The 22,686-nt window shown below is 44.4% G+C and overlaps 1 protein-coding gene across 5 annotated transcripts in view; it reads left to right on the top strand.

Annotated features, from left to right (window-relative positions):
* Nucleotides 1-22,686, top strand: part of LOC121323334 (endothelin-converting enzyme 2-like) — a 37,133-nt gene that overhangs the window by 12,951 nt on the left and 1,496 nt on the right. For 3 of the 5 annotated variants that reach the window (XM_041264339.1, XM_041264337.1, XM_041264338.1), the window contains 17 exons: nucleotides 4,004-4,090; nucleotides 10,067-10,211; nucleotides 10,629-10,844; nucleotides 13,675-13,799; nucleotides 14,389-14,535; nucleotides 14,655-14,720; nucleotides 15,843-16,031; nucleotides 18,071-18,213; nucleotides 18,532-18,646; nucleotides 19,248-19,358; nucleotides 20,186-20,284; nucleotides 20,439-20,516; nucleotides 20,633-20,736; nucleotides 21,084-21,194; nucleotides 21,565-21,632; nucleotides 21,899-22,089; nucleotides 22,439-22,534. In XM_041264339.1, coding sequence (XP_041120273.1) covers nucleotides 4,004-4,090; nucleotides 10,067-10,211; nucleotides 10,629-10,844; nucleotides 13,675-13,799; nucleotides 14,389-14,535; nucleotides 14,655-14,720; nucleotides 15,843-16,031; nucleotides 18,071-18,213; nucleotides 18,532-18,646; nucleotides 19,248-19,358; nucleotides 20,186-20,284; nucleotides 20,439-20,516; nucleotides 20,633-20,736; nucleotides 21,084-21,194; nucleotides 21,565-21,632; nucleotides 21,899-22,089; nucleotides 22,439-22,534 — 2,091 coding nt within the window. Of the gene's footprint in view, nucleotides 1-3,961; nucleotides 4,091-10,066; nucleotides 10,212-10,628; nucleotides 10,845-13,674; nucleotides 13,800-14,388; nucleotides 14,536-14,654; nucleotides 14,721-15,842; nucleotides 16,032-18,070; nucleotides 18,214-18,531; nucleotides 18,647-19,247; nucleotides 19,359-20,185; nucleotides 20,285-20,438; nucleotides 20,517-20,632; nucleotides 20,737-21,083; nucleotides 21,195-21,564; nucleotides 21,633-21,898; nucleotides 22,090-22,438; nucleotides 22,535-22,686 lie in introns of those variants that run through there. The other 2 variants (XM_041264336.1, XM_041264340.1) reach the window with 2 other exon arrangements.

The following is a 22,686-nucleotide window of genomic DNA, read 5'->3' as shown; positions in this document are numbered from 1 at the left end:
TACGGTAACAAAAATATGTTTTCTATTTCTGTAACTTTATTATGAATGCAGTGGTTTTCTGTATTTTTGCCCCACTGAGCTGCCCTCCTCTGCAGTTAAACCACAGCTGTGTGTCTCACACTGTTGTGTGTGATGAAAACAGTGGAAACAGGTGCTGATAAATGAGGCAGTTTTAAAGGCAAGGTGTCATTCTCTAATGCTTCTTTACAGCATCTGCTAATCAATTCTGAGCTTTATGAGAAGCAGACCGGGTTGGATTTCATGCTCTCTTATTCAGTTCCAGAGCTGCTGTTCCAAGTGGGATGTGGTAATATGAAATATTCCCAGCAGAGGTTGAATTCGCATCAACAAAGCAGTTTTATTAACTCTGCAAAGACAAACGTGTTCCAATTAGAACTGCAATGTGTTGAAGAACAACACAGCTGGTGTTAAATGTAACACAACATGTGTTGTTCCGTAACAAAAGAAACTGTGTGTTTTCTGAAATCAAAACCATTTTTTTTCCCCCAGTGTACCAGGGGCAAATAAATAACAGCTCTCTAAAATCAATGGCATATAACGCTGGAGGGTGGCCTCTAAACTGAACTGCTGACAAAAAATAAAAGTAGATGGATCCTGGTACCAAAACGATTTCCATTTAGAGTAGTTTGAATACGGGGGTATTTACAGATACTGTATGCAAAGGCTGAAGTTCACAAACCCGTGGCTGTTCCCTGTGTGCACCCCCACTAATCTTCCTGGATCAATCTGGCAGCTCCTGGGTTCTCTTTATCGGCAACCCAATCTGGGTTAAACTATCCCCTGCACAGGGGGCCTGCTCCAATCTTGTGGCCCTGTGCTGTTTGAACAAAAGACTTCCTGTTCACCTTCTAACAGCTCGGGTCTCAGTTCAGGTCTCAGCTGTGTAACATGAGCTAATTCCTATTGACAATTACCAGGAAAGCAAAGCCTTCCTGTGCCGTTCATGTGGTTCAGTTGATGCTGTTAATGTGAGTGCTGTAAATAACTTTGTGGCTTCACATTGCAGATGTGGTTATCAATTAAGCTGACAGTTAGTGGTAAGCACTTATAACTGGGGCAGCGGCATTACAGCGAGATTATTGACTGCAGAGAGGAGTTAAGTGCTCTTGGATAAAAGGCAACTCCACCATATGAAAAACAAGGTCAATTATTTGACAAGTGATGAAGCCTGAACAGTGTAGTATAGCTTTTAAAAACCTTCCCTTCCCAGCCTTGCAGCATGCTCAGGGTTCAAGGTTCAATGCAGGGTCTTCAGATGGTTGCTTGTCTCTATAGTGACATGTTCTCACATACATGCTTGAAGTTCCAGGCTGGTTAGATTGCTCTCCCTCATCAGCACATGAATGCCAAGGACTAGAGCCAGCAGGAGTTGAATGTTTCAAGCAGCAAACTGTCACGGCTCCTAAAACAACATCTTTGAATATTTGTTCAATTCCATTGGTGTCCTGCTCCTGAACTTAGTAACTGATTACTTTCGTTTCAGTTCCATATGTGCATGAGGGCTTGGCTCAGCCGACTCCAAACAGCACACAGCCCAGAGCCCAGGGTCTGTTTTTACAGAACCAGGATCTCAGAAAATGATCTTTGCGTGTTTGTGTTAGCCAGATTGTACTGTGCTTCATGTGAATCAGTTTAAATGATAATCAGAGTAGTTTGTGCAATTATCTGTTATCTCGCTTTTACTACATTTATGTGCTGTATATATCAATTTCTTATTCATTTGCATGAAATCGTCTGCTCATCAGTAATTTGCACATTCAGTATAGTATTTGCATATAGATATATATATATATATATATATATATATATATCTATATATATATATATGCATATATCTAACACATATGTGTAAGAATTGGGAGACGTTTCAGGTGGACATAGTCATGTTTGGGATCTCAGATGTTTTGGACTCCTGTAAGTGGATCGTTTGTGCACTGGGCTTGCACCGTATCCAGATGACTTTTAATAATCAAGAAGCTCACAGAGACTCAATCAATTTGAAGTTTTAACAAATCAGAGCAGTGTCAGTAGTCCTTCAGTTTAGTAAATTGATTGAGAAGTTACAGACTAAGTTGAATCCCAACTGACAGGCTATCTGGGAGGTCCAGTGCCTTAACAGGTATAATAGCATTAATACTTCAATATGTTTATGGTTATAACATGTTTTGCCCTTAAGCTATGCATGCGTAAAGCTAAAAAACACCCACCGCTAAATCCTAAAGCATCCAACAGCATGCATGTCACTACAGTAGAAGGATATGGAAAATACATAGAAAGATGTGTTTTTATATATATGGCGCTGCAAAATGCTGTGGTAGCCATTTTGGTTCAGGGTGCTATATATTCTTGAAAACACATTACAGTTATCATAACATTTTAACACACATGCAGTTTCACAAATGTTCAATTTGTATTCCAAAGATCAGTCTGCTTCCAGTAGCTGTCACAGTCTTGGGTCAGTTTCTGCTCTCAGTGAGTCTATCAAAGCCACCACAGATGTGTCTTTAAAAGCCTGATTCCTGTAAAAACTTAAATCTTGTTAGCAGAGCTTCCATATCTACATTCCCATTCCCATCATCAGCGGGAAGACTGCAAATAAAGTAAATTGTTTATATCAAAGAGACATCTATCCTTGCCGCCTACACCTTTCACTCAAAAAAGGTGATTGTACATTGTACAGGGGAAGACAGGTTTAAGTGACATTTTTGGCCAAGATAATCTGTCTCTTTAAAAAATTAATTGGAGAAATAGTTCCCAGAACAACCAACATTGTTTTAAGTCTTTTATTTGGCCAGTGTGTCAGTTATACTGATTTTGAGGGGAAGTATTATTGTGCTCAACACATTTTTACAGCTGATCTTCGTCCTTATAAAAGTCTACCAGTGTAAGTGGGCACAATATTCTTGCAGTTTTTCCATGCTTTTACTTTATTTTACCATGGTTTGAAATGTTTTTTTAGTATGTTTTACTATACGTCTCTTACCATTCCAAGAGGGTGATGGTCAGGATTTGAAAATGGACTCCCTGGCCTTCAGTGGAGAAGCCTTTGATGTGAGCGTCTGTGGAGATGTGATGGTGGGAATCCTTCTGGATTACTGGTAGGAAGGCAAGGCTGAGGCACACTGAGAGTCAGTTTCCTTTATTGACATCACTGGAGCCGCCTGCTGGACACTGAGAACATTACATGTGAATTAACACAAGCGCCACCAGCAGGACAATAGAAACACACATTGGCCCATATTTTATTATTGTTACATTGTTTTATCATTGGACCATATTTCATTATTGTTACATTGTTTTATGCATTTGCCTTTGATATCAACAATAAAATCTGCATACTCCTTGTTAAGCGTTGCACACACAGCACATTGTGGTGGCTCGTGTAATGATGCGCTATCTGTCGTGGTCAGGGTTCTGTCCGTTGTGCTACCAGTGCTTGCAAAGTGAAGTTTCGTGCACATGAGTAATACAGTACGGTACCATATTGTGTGCTTTCCCTAAGTCAGGAGCTGCTAATACTGTTGACTTTGTTTCATTTATAGCTCGCTACTTGCTAGCACACGACACCTACTGCACCCTCATGTTCCACACTCTTCTAAGAACTATACTGTCTGAAAAATTCACAGCATTGCCAATGTGAATGCAAGTAAAAACATAGATTGGCATATGTCTTGGTGATCCATTTAAAATGTATTACAGTCTGAATTCGGACCCGAGTCCATCTATTGAGTTTGTGTAAAGCTGTTTCTTGCTGTTTCTTTTTTTTTCCAATGAGAATTCCTGTGCCAGTGCCAGTGCACCTCAGCCTGTGAGGTTTGTGTGTCGAGGACACTCTAGAAGGTTAACATGAGAGTGGCCAGCTGTGTGCTTGTTTCTCTTCCCACCCTCCCCGTGTCTCAGCCTCTCTCCCTCTCTCTGAAATGCATTCCTCTCTCGCACCATGGAAACCCTAAGAGACTCTCTGTTGCTCCTCACTTTGCAGATGTCGAACTACAAGCACACAACTTTTGAGGACGATGACGTCCTGGACATCCCCACTGATGGTGCAGCTTCCCCGGACTGCTTGGAGGTGAACGGGGGGGGGGGGGGGGGGGGGGGGGGTAGTTTTACAGATTCATGTTTTACAGCTATCCAGTTTAATAACTTTGTAAAATTTGATTTGAATGGAATATTTAACTCTTTGGACTGAGGTTGTAGATCGGGGGTGTTTCAAAGGATTTGATCAGTCATGTATCTTTTCACAAGGTATACTGAGGAGGGCACAATTCTGCCTTCAAATGTGCCAATAGTGCCCTCTACGGTAATGGCTGCCTTTTCTCAGCGGTTGATTGATTCTCAATCGTAAGTTATGCATCAAGACTTTAAGCAGCAAAGTCCAATAAATGGTTCTGACTGTGCCTTCCGTTAGTGTTGACTATATACTCACCTGTGTAGCCATGTGGTATTAATAATCTGAATCTAGATGATATTGGATTGGATTGCACTAGCTCCTGTGTGAAGCCTTTTCTCAGCAATGTTCTGTTCCTTGACAATCAAGTCTAGGAATCTGGCTTCCTCTCACTGTCCCCAGTGAACGACGGCTCTGTGCCAGAGACTGCTGCTGCTGGGCAGGCCTTCTTGAGCTGATCTAATCGCTCTGCTGGAATACAAGCAACAAAACCACAACCACCCCCCGGCCCGGCATTGCTAACTGCTCCCTGTCTGCTCCATGTTTGTTTAAATTGTCAACAGGAGAAGTGAGCACTATTTAGAGTCTCAGTCACCAACATTCCTCAGGGCCATTGTGGAGTAGGAGAACGGAGGTCATGTGTTGCAATAACAAACATTCTTACTCTTTTTAGCAGCCATTGATTCTTGTACTGCAGGGCTCAGTGTTTTTCTTTTCATTGGCTGTCAGAGCAGTTAACTCTCTCCAGAACTGTCATGACTGATGAGTTGGCTACAGTTGCTGCTGAAAGTTGACTGGACAGCACTGATGCAGCACTTAGACAGGCTCCTCTACAGTTCAGTATTATTCAGTTACAGACTTGCATGTAGGGTTACTGCTCAGAGCACCTCACTAAGTATGCAAACAAATCCAGTAGTAATTACTTGTTTTGTGTCTACAATACTAAATTGATGAAACTGCTAATCCATTTTTTAATCAACTATATTAAGTATATGACGTTTTAATAAAGGAGCTGATAGCGATCAAATCTCCTGTCTGTAATGACTCTTGGGCTGCAGTGTACAGCTGCTCCTCTCTGCCTTAGCTATAGGTTATACAAGACTGGTGGGTGGCAGGGAGGCAGAAAAGTTCAGCGGTGCCAGTAACAACAGGAGGAGAGAAGTAAACATGTACTTAAGCACATAATCTGTTGGGATTGGCCTCCCCTTCCCACTCTACATCGATTAAATAAATCACCTCTGGCTACCCTGGGAGGATGTTGAAGATTGTCAATAGCTCTGTAGCTTTACTCATGAGGACAAAAAAATACAAAAGCCACAAAAAGCATTGAGGGCTCTTCTGTGGATTTGAGCAGGGTGCTCTGCAGATTACTGCCCCTTCATCTTTGATGCACTGTGGGAGGCCTTGGTGTGATTAGGGCTCTGAAGATACATTTTAACCTGCTGGTTAGCTGTCAAAGCCATTGCAATATAGTGGAGGAGACATTAGACTCTAAAAGACTGTATTGAGTCACACATTGACCAATTCACTTCATAAGGGGATTAGTGCTTCAGCTTTTAGAACTTTTTGTTAGAAATTTTTATCTCGCTTTGGTGTTTGATACAATAGCGGCTGACGTGCCATTAGTCATTTGGAAGTGATCAGTGAGTTTGCAGATGAGACCTGACAGTCGAGGCAGGGTACACTTGTCAAAAAAGCTGGTTTCAAAGCAGACTTGAGTGTGACAGAGATGTGCCCCTGTGATGAAGTGCCCGCCCCTGTGTGTATTTTCTGTTATATGTTGCGTGTGGTGTGTTAAATGTTGGTGTATAGTCATTGGTACACGGGATATAAACGGGTCTGTGTAACACGAGTGTTTAAAATGTATATTTGTAAAATGTAATATGTGAGCACGGGGAATTGCACTTTATTAATTCACGTGCAGTTGTACCGCGACTCCAATTGAATGATTGATTAGCAGTCGAGTCTCGGTATAAAAGCAGCATGTTTGGACATACTCTGGGTTGTGTGTTCGGTGAGTGGAGAAGGGGATAGGAGACAGAGGTAATAATTGTGATAATTGTAATAGTATTAAGTTAAATATCTGCTCACCGTGTTTGTCTGTATAGTCCATTTTGTTTGTCTCTTTTGTTTTGGCGAATGTGCGTGTCCTGTATTTTTGTTTGTTACAACCTTTTTATTTTCTGTTTATTTATTAAATGCTGACCGAAAGCATTCCCCCAGCTCCACCAAACTCCGCTCCTGGCTCTGGTCTGACGCCGCCCACTCCGGCCGTCTTTGTGACACGTGGTGTCAGAACCGGGACAACAGCGCCTCCAAGCGTCAGACCAGGGTTGGAAAATTCATTTAAAAAAAAAAAAAAATAATAATAAATAAATGGGATGGAAGGAAGAAAGGCAGCCATGGCGTAATCACCAGGAGGAGTTGAAGGAAGGACGGGCTCCATGGTGTGCCTCCTGCATGGAGTATGGGCACCTCTGGGAAGTTTGCCCCTATGAAGACCCTCTCTTTTTGAAGGCCCACGATCAGGGAAAGGTGGAGGAGTGGCTTCGCCTAAAGGCCACGAGACCAGTCCACCGCCAGGAGCTGCCTCTGCCTCGTCCGACCACAGTTTCTGGTTTAAAAACCAAAAAAACAACAAAAGAAATGGGAGGCTGGAGCTGGAGATATGGCTGCCAGGATCTGGAGGACCACCTCTGTGGTCTAGAGGACCAAGGCTGGTGCTTTGCCTGTGGGGAGGTCGGGCACCCGGTGGTGCACTGCCCCTACCAAGAGGGAGAGGAGGAACTGGCCAAGAAGAGGAAGGTGAGGAGAAGGCAGAAGGGGAACGAGGAAGGCAGAGCATCCACTGCACAAGTCTCCACCAGCAGAGGAAGAATGCCTGCTGGGTTTGCCTCCAGAGCCAGAGGGAAAGGAGGCGTCTCCAGCGCCAGAGGGAGCGGTCCCACTGCTGTCTCCAGAACAGGAGGGAGAGCCGCACCAGTCCCCTGTAACAAGGGTAGACTACACGCTGCTCCCACTTCCGCCACCAGGAGAATACATGCCTCCGCCACCTACACCAGCAGGAGCTGCCTCTGCCTCCACCAGCAGAGGGTGAATGCCTGCTGGGTTCCCATCCACCAGCAGAGGTTGAATACCTGCTGGTATCACTTCCCCCGACCATCACAAGGAGAGGAGCTGGAGCTGCCTCTGCCTCCATCACCGTTGGGGGGATAGCAGCAGGTGCTGCCTCTCCCTTCACCAGAAGGACCAGGACTAGATGCTGGCAGTCCTCAGCAGCCCTTGCATAGGCTGCTGAGGGAAGCACGGGGAAGAACCGCCCAGCCGCAGTGGCCGAGAAGAGGGCCAACACTTCGCCCAAGGATGCCTGTCTCGCTCCGTATCGCCGGGGATTGCCTGTCTCTCCGCATCACCTGGGGTCACTGGAACTGCTTCGCCAGGGGTTGCAGTTAGCACTGCTTGGCTGCAGGGGTCAGTGTGGCTGGAGCCCCACCAGATGGAGCTGCTGGCTATAAATGGGGGAGAGGTCAGGAGACCACCTTTCCCTGCAGCAGTTTTGCAGCCAGAGATCTTGGGGGAGGTCTGGAGACCACCAACCCCAGCAGCTTTTCCACTGCTGGACTTGCCCCAGCTGAAGGAGTCAGTCTGGGAGCTGTCAGCACGTTTGATAGCCGCACCATTGGCAGCACGTCTGTTTACAGCATGGCCAGTGGCAACCTGGCTACTGGCAACATTGCCGCTCATCAACCCCTTAAAGTCCCTGTTCTTGGCCCAGGACTTTGAGCGAGACTTTTGGGATTTTAAGGGTGGAGGTGGCCATTGAGGCCCAGGGGGGGAGGGGGGGGGATATATGTGATGGAAGTGCCCGCACCTGTGTGTATTTTCTGTTATGTTGCGTGTGTTGTGTTAAATGTTGGTGTATAGTCATTGGTACACAGGAATATAAAGGGGTCTGTGTAACACAAGTGTTTAAAATGTGTATTTGTATTAGGCACGAGGATTGCACAGCACTTCACGTGCAAGTAAAATGTAATATGTGAGCATGGGGAATTGCACTTTATTAATTCATGTGCAGTTGTACCTCGACTCCAATTGAATGATTGATTAGCAGTCGAGTCTCCGTATAAAAGCAGCATGTTTGCACATACTCTGGGTTGTGTGTTCGGTGAGTGGAGAAGGGGATAGGAGATGGATGTAATAATTGTAATAGTATTAAGTTAAATATCTGCTCACAGTGTTTGTCTGTATAGTCAATTTTGTTTGTCTCTCTTGTTTTGGTGAATGTGCGTGTTCTGTATTTTTGTTACAACCTTTTTATTTTCTGTTTATTTATTAAATGCTGAGTGAAAGCCTTCACTCAGCTCCACCACACTCCACCTTTCTCATTGTTTATTTCCTGGCTCTGGTCTGACGCAACCCACTCCGGCTGTCTTTGTGACAGCCCCCCAGACAGCCATACTGACATGCTCCTCCTCAGGTTCTGAATAAATGGAACTCAAACAGAACAAAATCCAAACTAAACATCCAGGAAAGCACTTCCCACACTCCAGGCTCTTAAACTACGGGCAAAATAACATCATTTGTTTCAGAGAAGGGCTGCATCTCACGCAGTCAAACTGCAATTCAGGAGATCACAGGGTCGAGCAGTTTCTTGTTCATCAGTTCGGTTCCAGGCAGGGACCAGGGTAATGGGACTGACAAATACAAACATTCACTCTGTTGTACGGTGTCTGCTGAACATTGGACTAGGTGCTCTAATTGATGTACAGTTTACAGGGTGTTCATGTGTTTGCTTTTGTTTTCATTTTCATCATCCCATTGTGTTTCTTCTTCTGCTCTGGGAAGGCAGACTGGCTCTCGCTGTATTAACACATCTTGCTGTCCAGGACGCTTTCGGGCAAATCACTGTTTCAGATTCTAATTTTTGCTGGTTTTGCTTGGTAGCACAGGGTTAAACCAGTGTACTCACTTATGTCAGTTTCAATATATTCTAGTCCTGGACCATGTCCCAACCACGTCCTTTAATTGAACAGTCCAGAGACTGCTTGAATTACATTTTCCACTTAAGTTTCTTGTTAATGGTATTTCAGAAAGCATCTCAACATATTTAAGTCAATGAAGGTGATCGATAAAGAAATACAATATTACTTAGGGGTTCAATCAACTAATACAATATTTGGTTAGAACAATGCTCTGGTTTGGAAGGAATTGAAAGAGCCAGGACAACCAAGTTCAACGATAAGTATTAATTGCCCTTTATTTTAATATATTTTGTCAACTATGTGATTTTTAAAAAAAAAAAAAAAAAAAAACTTGGGGCTCCCGAGAGGCGCATCTAGTAAAGGCACTCCGCGCGGAGTGCAGGATGTGCCCTATAGCCTGGAGATCGCATGTTCTAATCCAGGCTATGTCACAGCTGACTGTGACTGAGAGTTTCTTGGGGGCAGTTTACAATTGGTCGAGCTCTGCCTGGGTAGGGAGGGCTTAAGTCGACAGGGGAATCCACGGTTCGCCGTGCATCAGCGACCCCTGTGGCCGATAGGGCGTCTGTGGTTCTGCAGTGGAGCCACCAGATCTGTATTGTCCTCCAGCACTATAGGTCTGGTGGCATCGCTGTGGTCCCGCAGTGCAAAAAATGAAGGCTTGACAGGAGAGCGTTTCGGGGGACGCATGCTCCAGCCACCATTTCCCAAGTCTGCGGGAGGGTTGCGAGTGGTGAGCAGAAGATACATATAATAATTGGGCATACCAAATTGGGGAGAAAACCAGGTTAAATTGACTAAGACTAATTGGGGGAAAAAAAAAAAAAAAACTTCTGACAATTTAATTGCAAAAGTAACACAAAATAATAATGTATTCCCTCCTCCCCAATCCTAGGTCAGCTTCAGGAAGGGAGGTATCCACTCTTTGGATGCAATGGGTAGGAGGACCCAGCTGGAGGTGATCCTGACTGGCCTGCTCCTGGTGACGGTCCTAGCCTTGTTCGGGTGTGCCGTATCCCTGGGGATCCGCTACAGCACAGGTGAGAGTGCTGGGGGCCCTGGGGATCTGCTACAGCACAGGGGAGAGAGCTGGGGGCTCTGGGGATCTGCTACAGCACAGGTGAGAGAGCTGGGGGCTCTGGGGATCTGCTACAGCACAGGTGAGAGAGCTGGGGGATCTGGGGATCTGCTACAGCACAGGTGAGAGAGCTGGGGGATCTGGGGATCCGCTACAGCACAGGTGAGAGAGCTGGGGGCCCTGGGGAACTGCTACAGCACAGGTGAGAGAGGTGGGGGTCCTGGGGATCTGCTATAGCACAGGTGACAAAATACTTTCTTTGGCTTTTGCTCTGCAGATTCTGTTTGTTGTTCAGAACTTCAGGGTAGTACTCTACACAGATCTAAATACCAGTGTGTTGTTCCTGAGCTGTAGTGAAGTGTAATGTTGCTGGTTCCAGACCCAGCCCGCACCATGTGCCTGACGGAGGCCTGCATCACAGTGTCCTCTAAGATCATCGAGGCCCTGGACCGCAGCGTGGATCCCTGCGAGGATTTCTACCAGTACGCTTGCGGGGGCTGGATGAAGAAGAACCCACTCCCTGACGGGCGCTCTCGCTGGAGTACCTTCAACAGCATCTGGGACCAGAACCAGGCTATCCTCAAACACCTGCTGGGTGAGTCATCAGAACCAGACTCCTCAAACACCTGCTGGGTGAGTCATCAGAACCAGACTCCTCAAACACCTGCTGGGTGAGTCATCAGAACAAGACTCCTCAGATGCATGATTTGTTGATTTGTGAGTTATAAGTTATAATTGGGCCTCAAGTGACCACTTGAATGTGCCTTGTTTCAGTGGGTGCTGTTTCATTGTAAGGTAGGGACTACACAAGCTAGCATCATCATAAAGCACCAGTACCAAGTTCTCACCCAGAAATTACATTTTTAGAACAATAAGCACTCTGGGTGCTTTATTGACTCTAGGTTTGTAATAATTTTGTGTGGTTATCTCACCCTTCTCCTAATATTTACTTCTGTGCATCACCTTTCTCATATGTCTTTCTTTCTTACCAATAATTTATATACAGGCTAACTTCACCATAACAAACCCACCTGGGACCTGGAGAAATGTTTGTTATATTAGGATGTTCACTATAATAGGGTTTGGCATTTTTCTGTATCAAATTTGAATTGAACATCAATACATAGTACTTTTTATGAAGATTCCTTCACACTGATCAGCATTTAAATGGTATTGTGACAAGGTACTCATGTCACATGTGTGGGTAACCGCATTGCAAGACAGAGACATGGGAGTTGGAGTTGAAATGCCGGCACAGGTGTGCAGGATAAACACAAAACAGAAAGTAAACAAACTAGTCATGTGATGCTACTAACAATAGTAATGCACAGAGAACATGTACAAAAGACTGTACAAAAACTACAAATAAAAGGTGCCACACAGGGTGAGCGCTAGCCTTACTGAATGAGGTGTCCCGTTCCAGGAACCTGCTACACTAAGTAATCCTCACTCTACATTACTTGGGATCACTGTCCCCTAAGCTAACCTACTTATGAGCTGGTATTCTTACGATGACTCCTGCTGCTTCATACGGCCTTGGCTGGGCATTGCCTTCACAAGCACCGTGTTGCAGTTTAATGGCTGCATAGCTGTCGTTGCTGCAGAGCGGATGCTCTCCTCTTGAGTGTACGCAGTGCCCCTCTGTGTAGCATGGCGTTGTACTCGCCCAGAACCATCCCCACCAGATGTTTTTATGCTGACAGACACTGTCGAGACCTGTCCACCTGCTAATTAAGGACCGGCAAAGCCAATCGCTTGCCCTTCCTCTAAACCAAACCTAGCAGGCAACAAGTCTCAATCAAATGACTATCTGTAAACAATAATTTTGATCAAACATAACAAGTCCAAAAAGTAGGCAAAACCAACCTGTTTCCACATAAATTACACCAACACTAATTTTCCCCTGATGCAGGGCAAACTCCCTGCTACAGGTATGTTTAAAAGAAAACAGTAAAAGGATAAAGGAACAGATTGGTATGGGTGAGAAGTCAGCCAGCACTGCAGTGAGGTTTTGGGTACTGCTCTTACAATCTGCTTTTATTCTGAGAGAAACACTGAAACACATTGCAGTAATAAAGCAAGTGCACAGAGTCAGCTTTATCCCAGGCTGATTCAGTGGAACAATTACCTTTTAATTAAACTTCAGAGAAGTCTGCTGTAGACTTTCATGAAATATTCAGTGGTCTTCAAGAATATATTATGCACAATTTATAAAGTCATTTGTTTTGCCAAGAAGATAAATGCTTTTTTTTGCACTTGAGGCAAAAAGTGTCTGCTGTGTCTGGGCCAATCTTTAGCTATTTCATAGATCAGAAACCAAGCAGATGGTTTTGTAGCTGAGAAAAAAGGAACGTAAGAATAAGGCTCTGTTCACACTTATGTCACACTTGTGATCTCTTGGTTTTTATTTACTGTACTATACAGGAAAGATAAATAACATGTTTATAACAGAAGACCTTTTTTAATTTTTTTTATTCTGTCTAAATGTTTTAATCTCTGTGTAGTCAAGAATTATTGAAGCGTGGTGTATTGACTGCACAGCTGTGTGGTACCCAGAGTAACAAGATGCAACATTCAGGCTCAGTCTGATGCTGTTCTGCAGGAACTATGTGTTCTCCTGTGTTCATTCCCCTTGCAATCCTAAATCTTGTACAAGTCTGCACCACTACATAGCTGTAACACCTCCTGCACGTATACATGATCCCATAAAGAAACTAAGGCTGTACGCTCCACTGAACATGAAAATCCTTAACCCTTGTCTCCATGGTAGTTAATACCTCTAATATTCCATTAGGGCGTTGCTTGCTGACAGCACCTCTGTATGTAAAGCCCCATACAACTCCAAGCACAGTTTGTCGGTCACTCCCAGTGCTCTGCTGTGGGGTTGGGGTGGAGAAAATAGCGGTGAAACTTAACACAGCTAATTATAAGACATGAAACTGTGACATCAACAACAGAGTAAGAAATGGCCCTGCAATTTGTCAATTTCTAATTGATTGGTCTTGACTGCTGAAAATTAATTTGATAAGTCAAAACTGACTTAAAGAACAACCCATGACCCTGTCTCCTCCTGTGATAAGAGTCTTCATGGATCCAACTGGTTAAGTGAGATAACAGCCAAGAGCAAGCAAGATGCAGTTCCCAAAGGCAGAAGATCTGCAAAGTAACTTTTCATTAAAGAAAGAATAGAAACAAAGTGACCTTTCATTAAAGAAGGAACAGAAGAGCAGGACTTTTTTTTTTTTACATTTCCCTGGAATGTCTTGAATTTTGCATCTGTGTTTTGGTTGTCTTGGTTTACCGTGATCATCTCTTTATAGGTGTATCGTTTGCTGTTGCGGACTGTGGTCTGTCTGAGTTCCTTGTTTGTGCCAGGTCCTCTCCCACAGTATGATCTAGCTGACAGCACTGTGCTTCCTCTGCAGAGAACACCACATTTAACTCGAGCAGCGAGGCGGAGAAGAAAACGCAGCACTACTACCTGTCCTGCCTGAACGAGCAGAGCATCGAAGAGCTGGGAGCCCAGCCGCTCATAGATCTCATCAACAAGGTAGGTCTTCAAACATACTGCTACAAACTTTCAAATAACACCAGGGTCACAGCAAATACTCCACAGCAAAACAAAACAACCCATTCCTTCCATTCCAGAGTGAGGTTACCCACCTTACTTACCTGCTTCCCACGGCTCAACTAAAGAGAAAAATAGGGGGTTAAGCCCAAATCAGCAACAAGTTTGAAAATTAAAAACTACATTAATAGGTGGAAAAGGAGTATGGTACCAACACAAAGCTGCTTTACTGCAGAACAGCTTGTAGCATTGCTGATTGTTGCTGACCTTTTTTCAAATAATCCAGAAGGAATTACCAGAACCTCCAGAGGCAAATTCTCTAGCATACAAACCAGAATATGAACTGATCTGAAGGAGACATGAAATGTATATTTTTATGAATGATGTGAAAAACATCTTCTTACCCTTTTACAATGCTGAGGTTCACTCTGTAAAGTTTTTGGTCCACTTCTAAATGGATTTATTTAGTTGATATTCTACTTTAATGTTCTCAAACCCTAGTTTCTATGAATCTACATCTGTGTGTCTGTCAGTTTAATGAAGAGAATGCTCTTCTGTTCTGTATCTGTAGATCGGTGGTTGGAACATCACCGGCCCCTGGGATAAAGACAACTTCATGGAGGTGCTGAAGACCGTCTCGGGACCCTACAGAGCTATGCCCTTCTTCACCATCTATGTGAGCGTTGACCCCAAGAACTCCAACAGCAATGTCATCCAGGTGAGAGGGGAGATTAGTGCTGGCAGATTGGAGGGTTCCTCTCTTGAGGGTGTGAGCACAGGTATCTCCTTACTGCTGGCAGATTTGGGGGTTCATCTCCCTGTTTTCCTCCATTCCAGGTCGACCAGTCGGGACTGTTCCTTCCCTCTCGGGATTATTACCTCAACAAGACAGCCAATGAAAAGGTGAGTGTCTGTTTCCCCCAGAGGCACTTGAAGATGGGTGGCATACTGTTGACAGGAGCGCTGACATTAACACAATATAGAGTGAGCGACTGAGGACTGTCCAACACTCAGTTTGTCTGTCTTTGTGGGCTCCATTATCCCTAAAGGTGCTATAAACTATTTCTCATTTTGACACTCTCACAATGTCTTACACATCACGTAGATATTGGTTGTAAAAAAGTTATTCCAAATACAGAAGATTGTCTCGTGAAGCAAGTTTGATGAAGCTATCCGTGACTGATCAGAGCATTGTCTACGCACACTCTGACCTACTTTCCAGCAATACAGACACATGCAATGCATTATTTGTATCCTTGGCGGGGGATATATATGCTGCTGACATGCCTTATTAAAGGAGAACGAGTCCCCCTCCCTCTAATACCAGTCTCCAAACCCTGCTGCTTAGAGGGCTAGAAGTCTTCTGCTCAGGATAATCAACCCCAGCTGCAAAAACGAAAAGGTATTTCAAAATAAAGCCAATATTTCTGATGTATTTTTTTTGTTCTGAAATTTCAGCAGGAATGTTCCTAGTCTGTGTGCATGTGCAGAGATATGTCCCTCATAAACGTTTACCACAGTAAAAGCATAGCAATGTATAATAGAGCATAGTGTAAGCACGATAAAGCCCAGGCATGTAAGGTAAAGCAGATTAAAAACCATGCTAAACAATGATAAATTCATAGGAAAAGCATAGGGAAGCTAAGAAATGACACTGCAAACTTGTGGTGAACTGTTATAGGGGGTGTTACAAACAGTGTCTGATTATTATATGCAGCTTTACCAAAGAGCCGAATGCATTTTATATCAACAGCAAGCCTACATTCACAAACTAAACAAGTTGGTTTTGACAAACTACAAAAAAGGCTGTTGCTAAACAGTCTAGAAAAGTGAAAAGAATAGAAAAAGCGGTTTGAGTAGAGTTGCATGTAAAGGCATCATCACACCAGCGTTACAGCAGGATAAAGCTGGTCACACACGTTTGGTAGTGAGCTGTGGAGATGACCCAGAGTCTGCAGACTGTATTCCATTCACTGAGCAGGTGCTGCTCCTGGTGTTCCTCTCATCAATACTCCTCGTTTGCAGGTGTTGACAGCGTACCTGGAGTACATGGCTGAGCTGGGCATGCTCCTGGGCGGCGATCACAACACCACGCGGGCGCAGATGCAGCAGATCCTGGACTTCGAGACCATGCTGGCCAACATCACGGTGCCACAGGATGAGCGGAGAGACGAGGAGAAGATCTACCACAAGATGACCATCGCAGACCTGCAGGTACTGAACTCGCTGTGCGTCTGTGAGTCTCTCCATCTATCCACCCTTGTGCCGCTCAGCTGCAGGGCTCCAAGCTGTTTGTAATAATCTGCCCCCCCCCCCCCTTCCCCCCAGGTGCACTACCTCCCTGCTCCTCCAGGCGGAAGCTCCAAGCTGTTTGTAATTCCAGGGAAGAGGCTCAAGGTGTGTTCTTTCTTTTTAACATTATTTACACCGGAGACCCTGGGGGACAGGAGATGTGACTCGAATACCAAGCAGCTTAGACTATTTGAAGAAGGGGCTGCAGCAAGTAAACACACTGGATACACTAAATACAAAAAAACAAGTTCAGAAACTGTATGCTGCACAATACTGCAAAATACTACTTCTGCAGGATAGGTGACTTTTGTTTCAAGCTATGAAAAATATGTAGGTCTCCTAAACCAATGTAATTGGTTAAAAGTATTACAGCAGTAATAATTGGCAAAGTATTGTCTCTTCCAGTGTGAAATGTCGTCTTCACCAGTGTTTGAGTCGTATATATTCCATTGCAATTGGATATTTAGGGCCAGCATTCTTATTTTGAAACAAGCGCAAATAGAGGCAATTAGCAGAAAGAGAGTCAAGTACCCTTCCAAGGCTGGCATGGTTGGTGTTAGATTAACAAGATCAATGAGATGAATGGGCTTGATTTAGACTGAAAGCAGGTGATGAAATTCTATTGGTTTTGGTAACCATCCCTGGAATTCGAGCTGGCAAGGCGATTAACACTGTGAATAAAACCACCAGCCGAACTGTATTTTAATCACACACTGTGATCAGGAGGTGCGTTCCTGCAGAAACTGGTCAATTAGACACGGGCTGCTTGTGGCTTACTAATAGACTGAGGGACGGGGAGGAACAGGGAGGTGGACAGACAGGCAAAGAGTAGGTTTGAATTCCGAGATCCATGCCTCTAACACACAGTCTGCCTAGTAGAAGATCTGACATTTAGCCACAGAGAGGCACTGGGTGTTATTGAACATGCCATTTGAAGTTATGTTACAAAAAGGGGAAGTTATTTAAAGAGTAAGTAGCAGGGTTCTAAATGACAGCGTCATCCTTCCCCACATGTTGTTACAACTGTTTAAATAACTTCCCTTCAATTTTACTTTTCATTGTTAACATCCTGACAACAGAACAGAAAAGCCAGACATTGTTGCATTTTTTTATCTATATATATATATATATATATATATATATATATATATATATATATATATATATATATATATATATATATATATTAAAAAAATCTCTCTTCCTGCAGTGATTTAGATGACAGATCTCAAACCCCAGTGCACTAAAGCGTACATTTAGAAAAGAGCTTGGAGACAGATTTTAAAGTTAAGTGTAAAAAGTTGTCAGGATGTTAACAATGAATTGCAGGCATGTTATTTAAACAGTTGTAGCAAAACCTTTTTTTTTTAAATTTTATTTAGGCTTGTTAAATCCAAGGCCTCTTTCTGTGGCGGTTCTGTAGTTGCTAAGCAACAACAAGCATTGCAAATTTTCAAATCTTGCAAAGCCACAGTAAGGTTTTTTGAAGTCTGAAGATGCGCTCATTAGCTGTGTTTAAATGTGGACAATCTGGCAATTTGAGATTTGGCAGGGGCTCCATTCCAAACCTGGGGGCAGGGGGCACTGGGGCTCAGTGTTCTCCTCCAGGGTTCCATTCCAAGCCTGGGGGCAGGGGGCACTGGGGCTCAGTGTTCTTCTCCAGGGTTCCATTCCAAACCTGGGGGCAGGGGGCGCTGGGGCTCAGTGTTCTCCTTAGGGTTCCATTCCAAGCATGGGGGCAGGGGGCGCTGGGGCTCAGTGGATAGCTCACTACACTGCAGTGTGTAGCTCTGTGCAGTGTGTAGCTCACTACACTGCAGTGTGTAGCTCTGTGCAGTGTGTAGCTCTCTACACTGCAGTGTGTAGCTTTGTGCAGTGGATAGCTCTCTACACTGCAGTATAACTATAGTTTGCTCTGTGTAGATTGCTGTTTGACTCTCTTGCCCCACAAATTGTTGCAGACTCTGGCTCCAGTGATTGATTGGCTGGATTACCTGTCCACGGCCTTATCTCCACTGGACCTGAACGACACAGAGCTGGTGGTGGTGTACGCCAGGGACTACCTGCAGCACGTATCGGAGCTCATCAACAAGACTGACAAGAGGTGAGGTGCCCCCCTCTCCCACACCTGACACTAGCAGGGGCATAGAGTGGGACACACTGAGCATAGCCAGGTATTCAAAAGAGCTGCTTCAGAGCATTGCTCACCATGTTCTGTTCAAGTGTCTGTTTGTGCAACACACATGCTCCTGGAGCGGAACTAAAGGGGGTCCCTTGCAGTATATTGCATGCATTGTGGATGATGCTTAGCCAGCCACTGGTACAGCTCTTTAAAGGAATGCTAGCCAAGAGCTTACAGCCTTACTGTTATCACTGCCACCTTTTTTACAACCTCCTCTCCATGTTTGCTTGCCCGTTTTAGCCTGTTGAACAACTACATGATGTGGAACCTCGTGCAGAAAACAGCTTCCAGCCTGGACCAGCGCTTCGAGAACGCCCAGGACAAGCTGCTGGAGAGTCTGTATGGTACCAAGAAGGTGAGGGAATGGGGGAGCAGGGCTTTGTTAGTCTGTTTTACTTCATTTTGTACATCAGGAAAGAGACTCACTGGCTTGGTTAAGAGGGCCTGTTGGGCAGCATTGGCAGCAGGGGGTGTTAATGATTAATGTTAATGCAGATGCTTGTGTTTAAAAGCAGAGCTGAGGAAGCGAGGTGAGGTGGAGGTACTATGAAATGTTCTCATTAAGTGGATGGTGTCTCTGCTTACAGCCTGACAGCCCGGGAACAGCCTGAACCTTTCTGTGAGTGCCTGACATCTAGCAGCCTTGATTGAAATCTCCAGTGGCTGCCATGGCAACAGAACATGGCTTTTAAGAGGCTACCAAGCTGTCAATCACTGAGCGAGCACACCGAACAGCTGCAGCCTGCACTTCAGTCAGCCTCGCTGGCTCAGTACACCGAATATAAAAATGCATGTTCTTCATATAAATGCCATAGAATGATCTGTTGTATAAAACACACGGAATTAGTCTGTCTCCTCTAAATACCCAGTCTGTAATACTGCAGGTGTAAAGAATTCTCTCTATTCCCCCTTCCTGTCTCTCTTTCTCTCTCACTGCTTCTCCTCTTTCTCTTCAGTCCTGCACGCCTCGCTGGCAGACATGCATCGGAAACACGGACGACACTCTGGGCTTTGCTCTGGGGGCACTGTTCGTTAAGGCTACATTTGACAAGCACAGCAAAGAGATTGTGAGTGCCAGGCCTTCCCCTATCCGTTGACTTGTACCCTTAGTACTAATTACAAACAAACCCTCAATAATGAAACCAGTCTCATCAGCACACCACTCCCACTAATGTCACCTGTTTGCTTAATGTTCAAACCATTTCCAAAATCCAACTTGTAGCAAACCTCACTAATTTCTAAACTTCTCAGTAAGATTCTACAGTGCAGCCAGCCAAAACCTCAATTCCAATATCCACGCGTTCCCTGAAATAGTAACACAATGTTAACAGCTTGGGTTTGGTCTAAATTGTTCTGAGATGGCACTCTGCTCAACAATGAGGAAATCGGGAGAGCTGTGAGTTTATGAAATTACATGTGCTTGACTATTAATATAATTACTGTTACTGTAAATATTATTTCCTTTACCATTTAAATTACCATGAACATATTATTGCAATAGTTATTTATTTTATTCTATTTTAATCTACACTGTGCAAAACTTTAGCAATACTGATAATATGTTTGTTTTTTTTGTTTGTTTTTTGTACGTTGTTACATGCTTTGTACTGTAATTGCTTTGGAAATACTGCTGATGTTAGTCATGCCAATAAGGCACCTTTGACTGCCACCTTGTGGAATGAATGGGCTCTGCAGTTAAAAGTTCAGTTCAACGGTACCATAGTGCTGGTGCACCTCAGTTAAACCACTGAGCTGTATTTAAAGTCCTGAATTTATAAATGGGCCACGCGTGGTGCTGGAATAAATGGATTTCAGCGTTTCAGTCCGCTGTCGTGCTGTACTGTCTACCCTGGACTGTCTCACTGCAGTGTTATTTTTTCTGTTTATCCTGCAGGCAGAGGGAATGATCAATGAAATCAGATCCGCTTTTAAGGAGGGTCTAGATGAGCTCACCTGGATGGATAGCCAGACCCGACAAGCAGCTAAAGAAAAAGTAAGGAATGCCTGTAATCCATGCATGTATTGCATACAGCTAGGAGACAGGTGGCATGCTGTGTGCTGGCATTTCTCTGTGCTTTAGGCATGACAACAGCAACTACTGCAGTTCTTTTTCTACAGCAAATGATTCAAAACCTCTCCTGTTCCAGGCTGATGCCATCTACGATATGATCGGGTTTCCTGATTTCATTCTGGATAACAAAGATCTGGACGATATTTATGATGGAGTGAGTACTAATCTGGGGCACAGATGTTAAATCATTTCAATGACTGATAGAGAACTCCATGTTGGATTCTGTTGTGTTGATGATGGGTGATGGATGGTCTTGTTCTCTTTCCTCAGTACGACGTTTCCGAAGACTCCTTCTTCCAGAACATGCTGAACTTTTACAACTTCTCAGCCAAAGTGATGGCAGACCAGCTCCGGAAAGCACCCAACAAGGACCAGTGAGTTTACCTGACAAGCAAAATAACCTTCTCTATTAGTCATGTCCCCGTGCTTCTCTTTATTAAAGTCATGTCCCCGTGCAGATACTGCCATTGTACTGTGGGATACTGCACTTAATCTAATTTCATGTCAAAGCAGCAGGAATGTGGAAGCTCTGGCCTCCCAGGTCATTCAAGTCTGGAAGCAGCCTCAGTCTCTCAGTCTCTAGCATGATGCTATGGTCTATTGTGAAACCTGTAGGGTTCTCCAAGTGGAGTATGTCGAGTAGCTTACACATTGTCCTGTGTGTGGAGTACCTTACACATTGTCCTCTCTCTCTCTCTGTCTCTCTCTCTCACCTGTCCAGATGGAGTATGACGCCCCCTACAGTCAATGCTTATTACATGCCGACAAAGAACGGGATAGTCTTCCCAGCGGGCATCCTGCAGGCCCCCTTCTATGCCAGGGACCACCCCAAGTAAGACCAACTCTATTCTGCCATAGAGCTGCAGATGCAAGCAGTCTGGCGTTTCAGGTCAAGCCCTGGTTATTCAATACAGGACATGAAAGCATAAAAACTGAATCTCTAAACTAATCTAAATATAGAGCACAATCCAGTGCAAACACCAGGCAGGGGATGCTTTATCATGGACCACATGCACAGCAGAGTAGCCACTAAATACAGAAGACGCTTCGCTACCAATGGTCTTAAACACACACTTGTCTAAACAGTTTTCAGGAATGATGCGAGGGCTTTCATACTGCATTGACATTTCACACCTTGGAATTTGAGCAAGAAAGCAGTTTTGTTTTGGAAAATCTTATTTTTTGGCATGTTTTCTTTCTAGGGCTCTGAACTTTGGTGGAATCGGAGTGGTGATGGGTCACGAGTTAACGCATGCCTTCGATGACCAAGGTCTGTCACTTTCAGCATCTATTGTGATTCCACTGAAAACTTCAACTAGCACATTCAACGCAGTATCTGTCTGAAGATGCTGGGATGTGTTCTATAACGTGCGGATAGAGCGATCACGTTGTCACTTCAGGGTTGTTTCTTGCCACTGTAACTCTGTCATGAGTAGTAGCCGGCACACTGTGCATTACACAGGAATAAATGCACTGAAACTTTGCAGTGGTTTCATATTCTCATTTCACTCGGCTGTGCTTCCTTCTTCCTGGCAGGAAGGGAATACAATAAGGATGGGAACCTTCGACCCTGGTGGCAGAATTCCTCGCTGGAGGCCTTTAAGAACCGCACAGAGTGCATGGAGGAGCAGTATACCAACTACAGCATCAATGCAGAGCACATCAATGGCAAGCAAACCCTGGGGGAGAACATTGCCGACAACGGGGGGCTCAAAGCTGCCTATCACGTAGGTGCACTGGGCAAGGAAAGACTTGCGAGACAATACACCCTCTGAGCTTCTCCTCATAGACTTAACGCTACAGTCTTTGTAAACTGCTTTATAACATGACGGTTATTCAAATGTAATGTACAAAGCAATGCATAGTGCCATACCTACGTACTACAGCTACAGTAATACATTGTTCTGTATACAAATATATTAGCTTCAATAATGTACAAGTCATGCCTTTTCAATGTAGTTGAAAATATGGCCAGTTGTTGGCTGGTGATGTGCACTTTCAGCACAGTCCTGTCCTGTGTGAGTGTGTGCATCTCACTCACTGCTCTAATTCACAATCTGCTTTATCCCCTCGGAGGCATACCGAGCGTGGGTCCAGAAGAACGGTGAGGAGAAGCTGCTCCCGGCCGTGGGGCTCAACAACCACCAGCTCTTCTTCGTGGGGTTTGCACAGGTGAGGCAGCAGGAGCAGCAAAGAGTCGACTATCAAACAAGAACATCAGCAACAGGCTGTTTCAAGATAAGCCATTTATGAAGCTTGCAAACTCCACTGTGTACAATTTAGAAAGAAGAGATGACCCACTTCTGGCTACTCCACATCAGCAG

The sequence above is a fragment of the Polyodon spathula genome, chromosome 11 (genome assembly GCF_017654505.1).
Source record: "Polyodon spathula isolate WHYD16114869_AA chromosome 11, ASM1765450v1, whole genome shotgun sequence".
Classification (NCBI taxonomy): domain Eukaryota; kingdom Metazoa; phylum Chordata; class Actinopteri; order Acipenseriformes; family Polyodontidae; genus Polyodon; species Polyodon spathula.
This window is presented reverse-complemented; position numbering and strand designations above follow the sequence as displayed.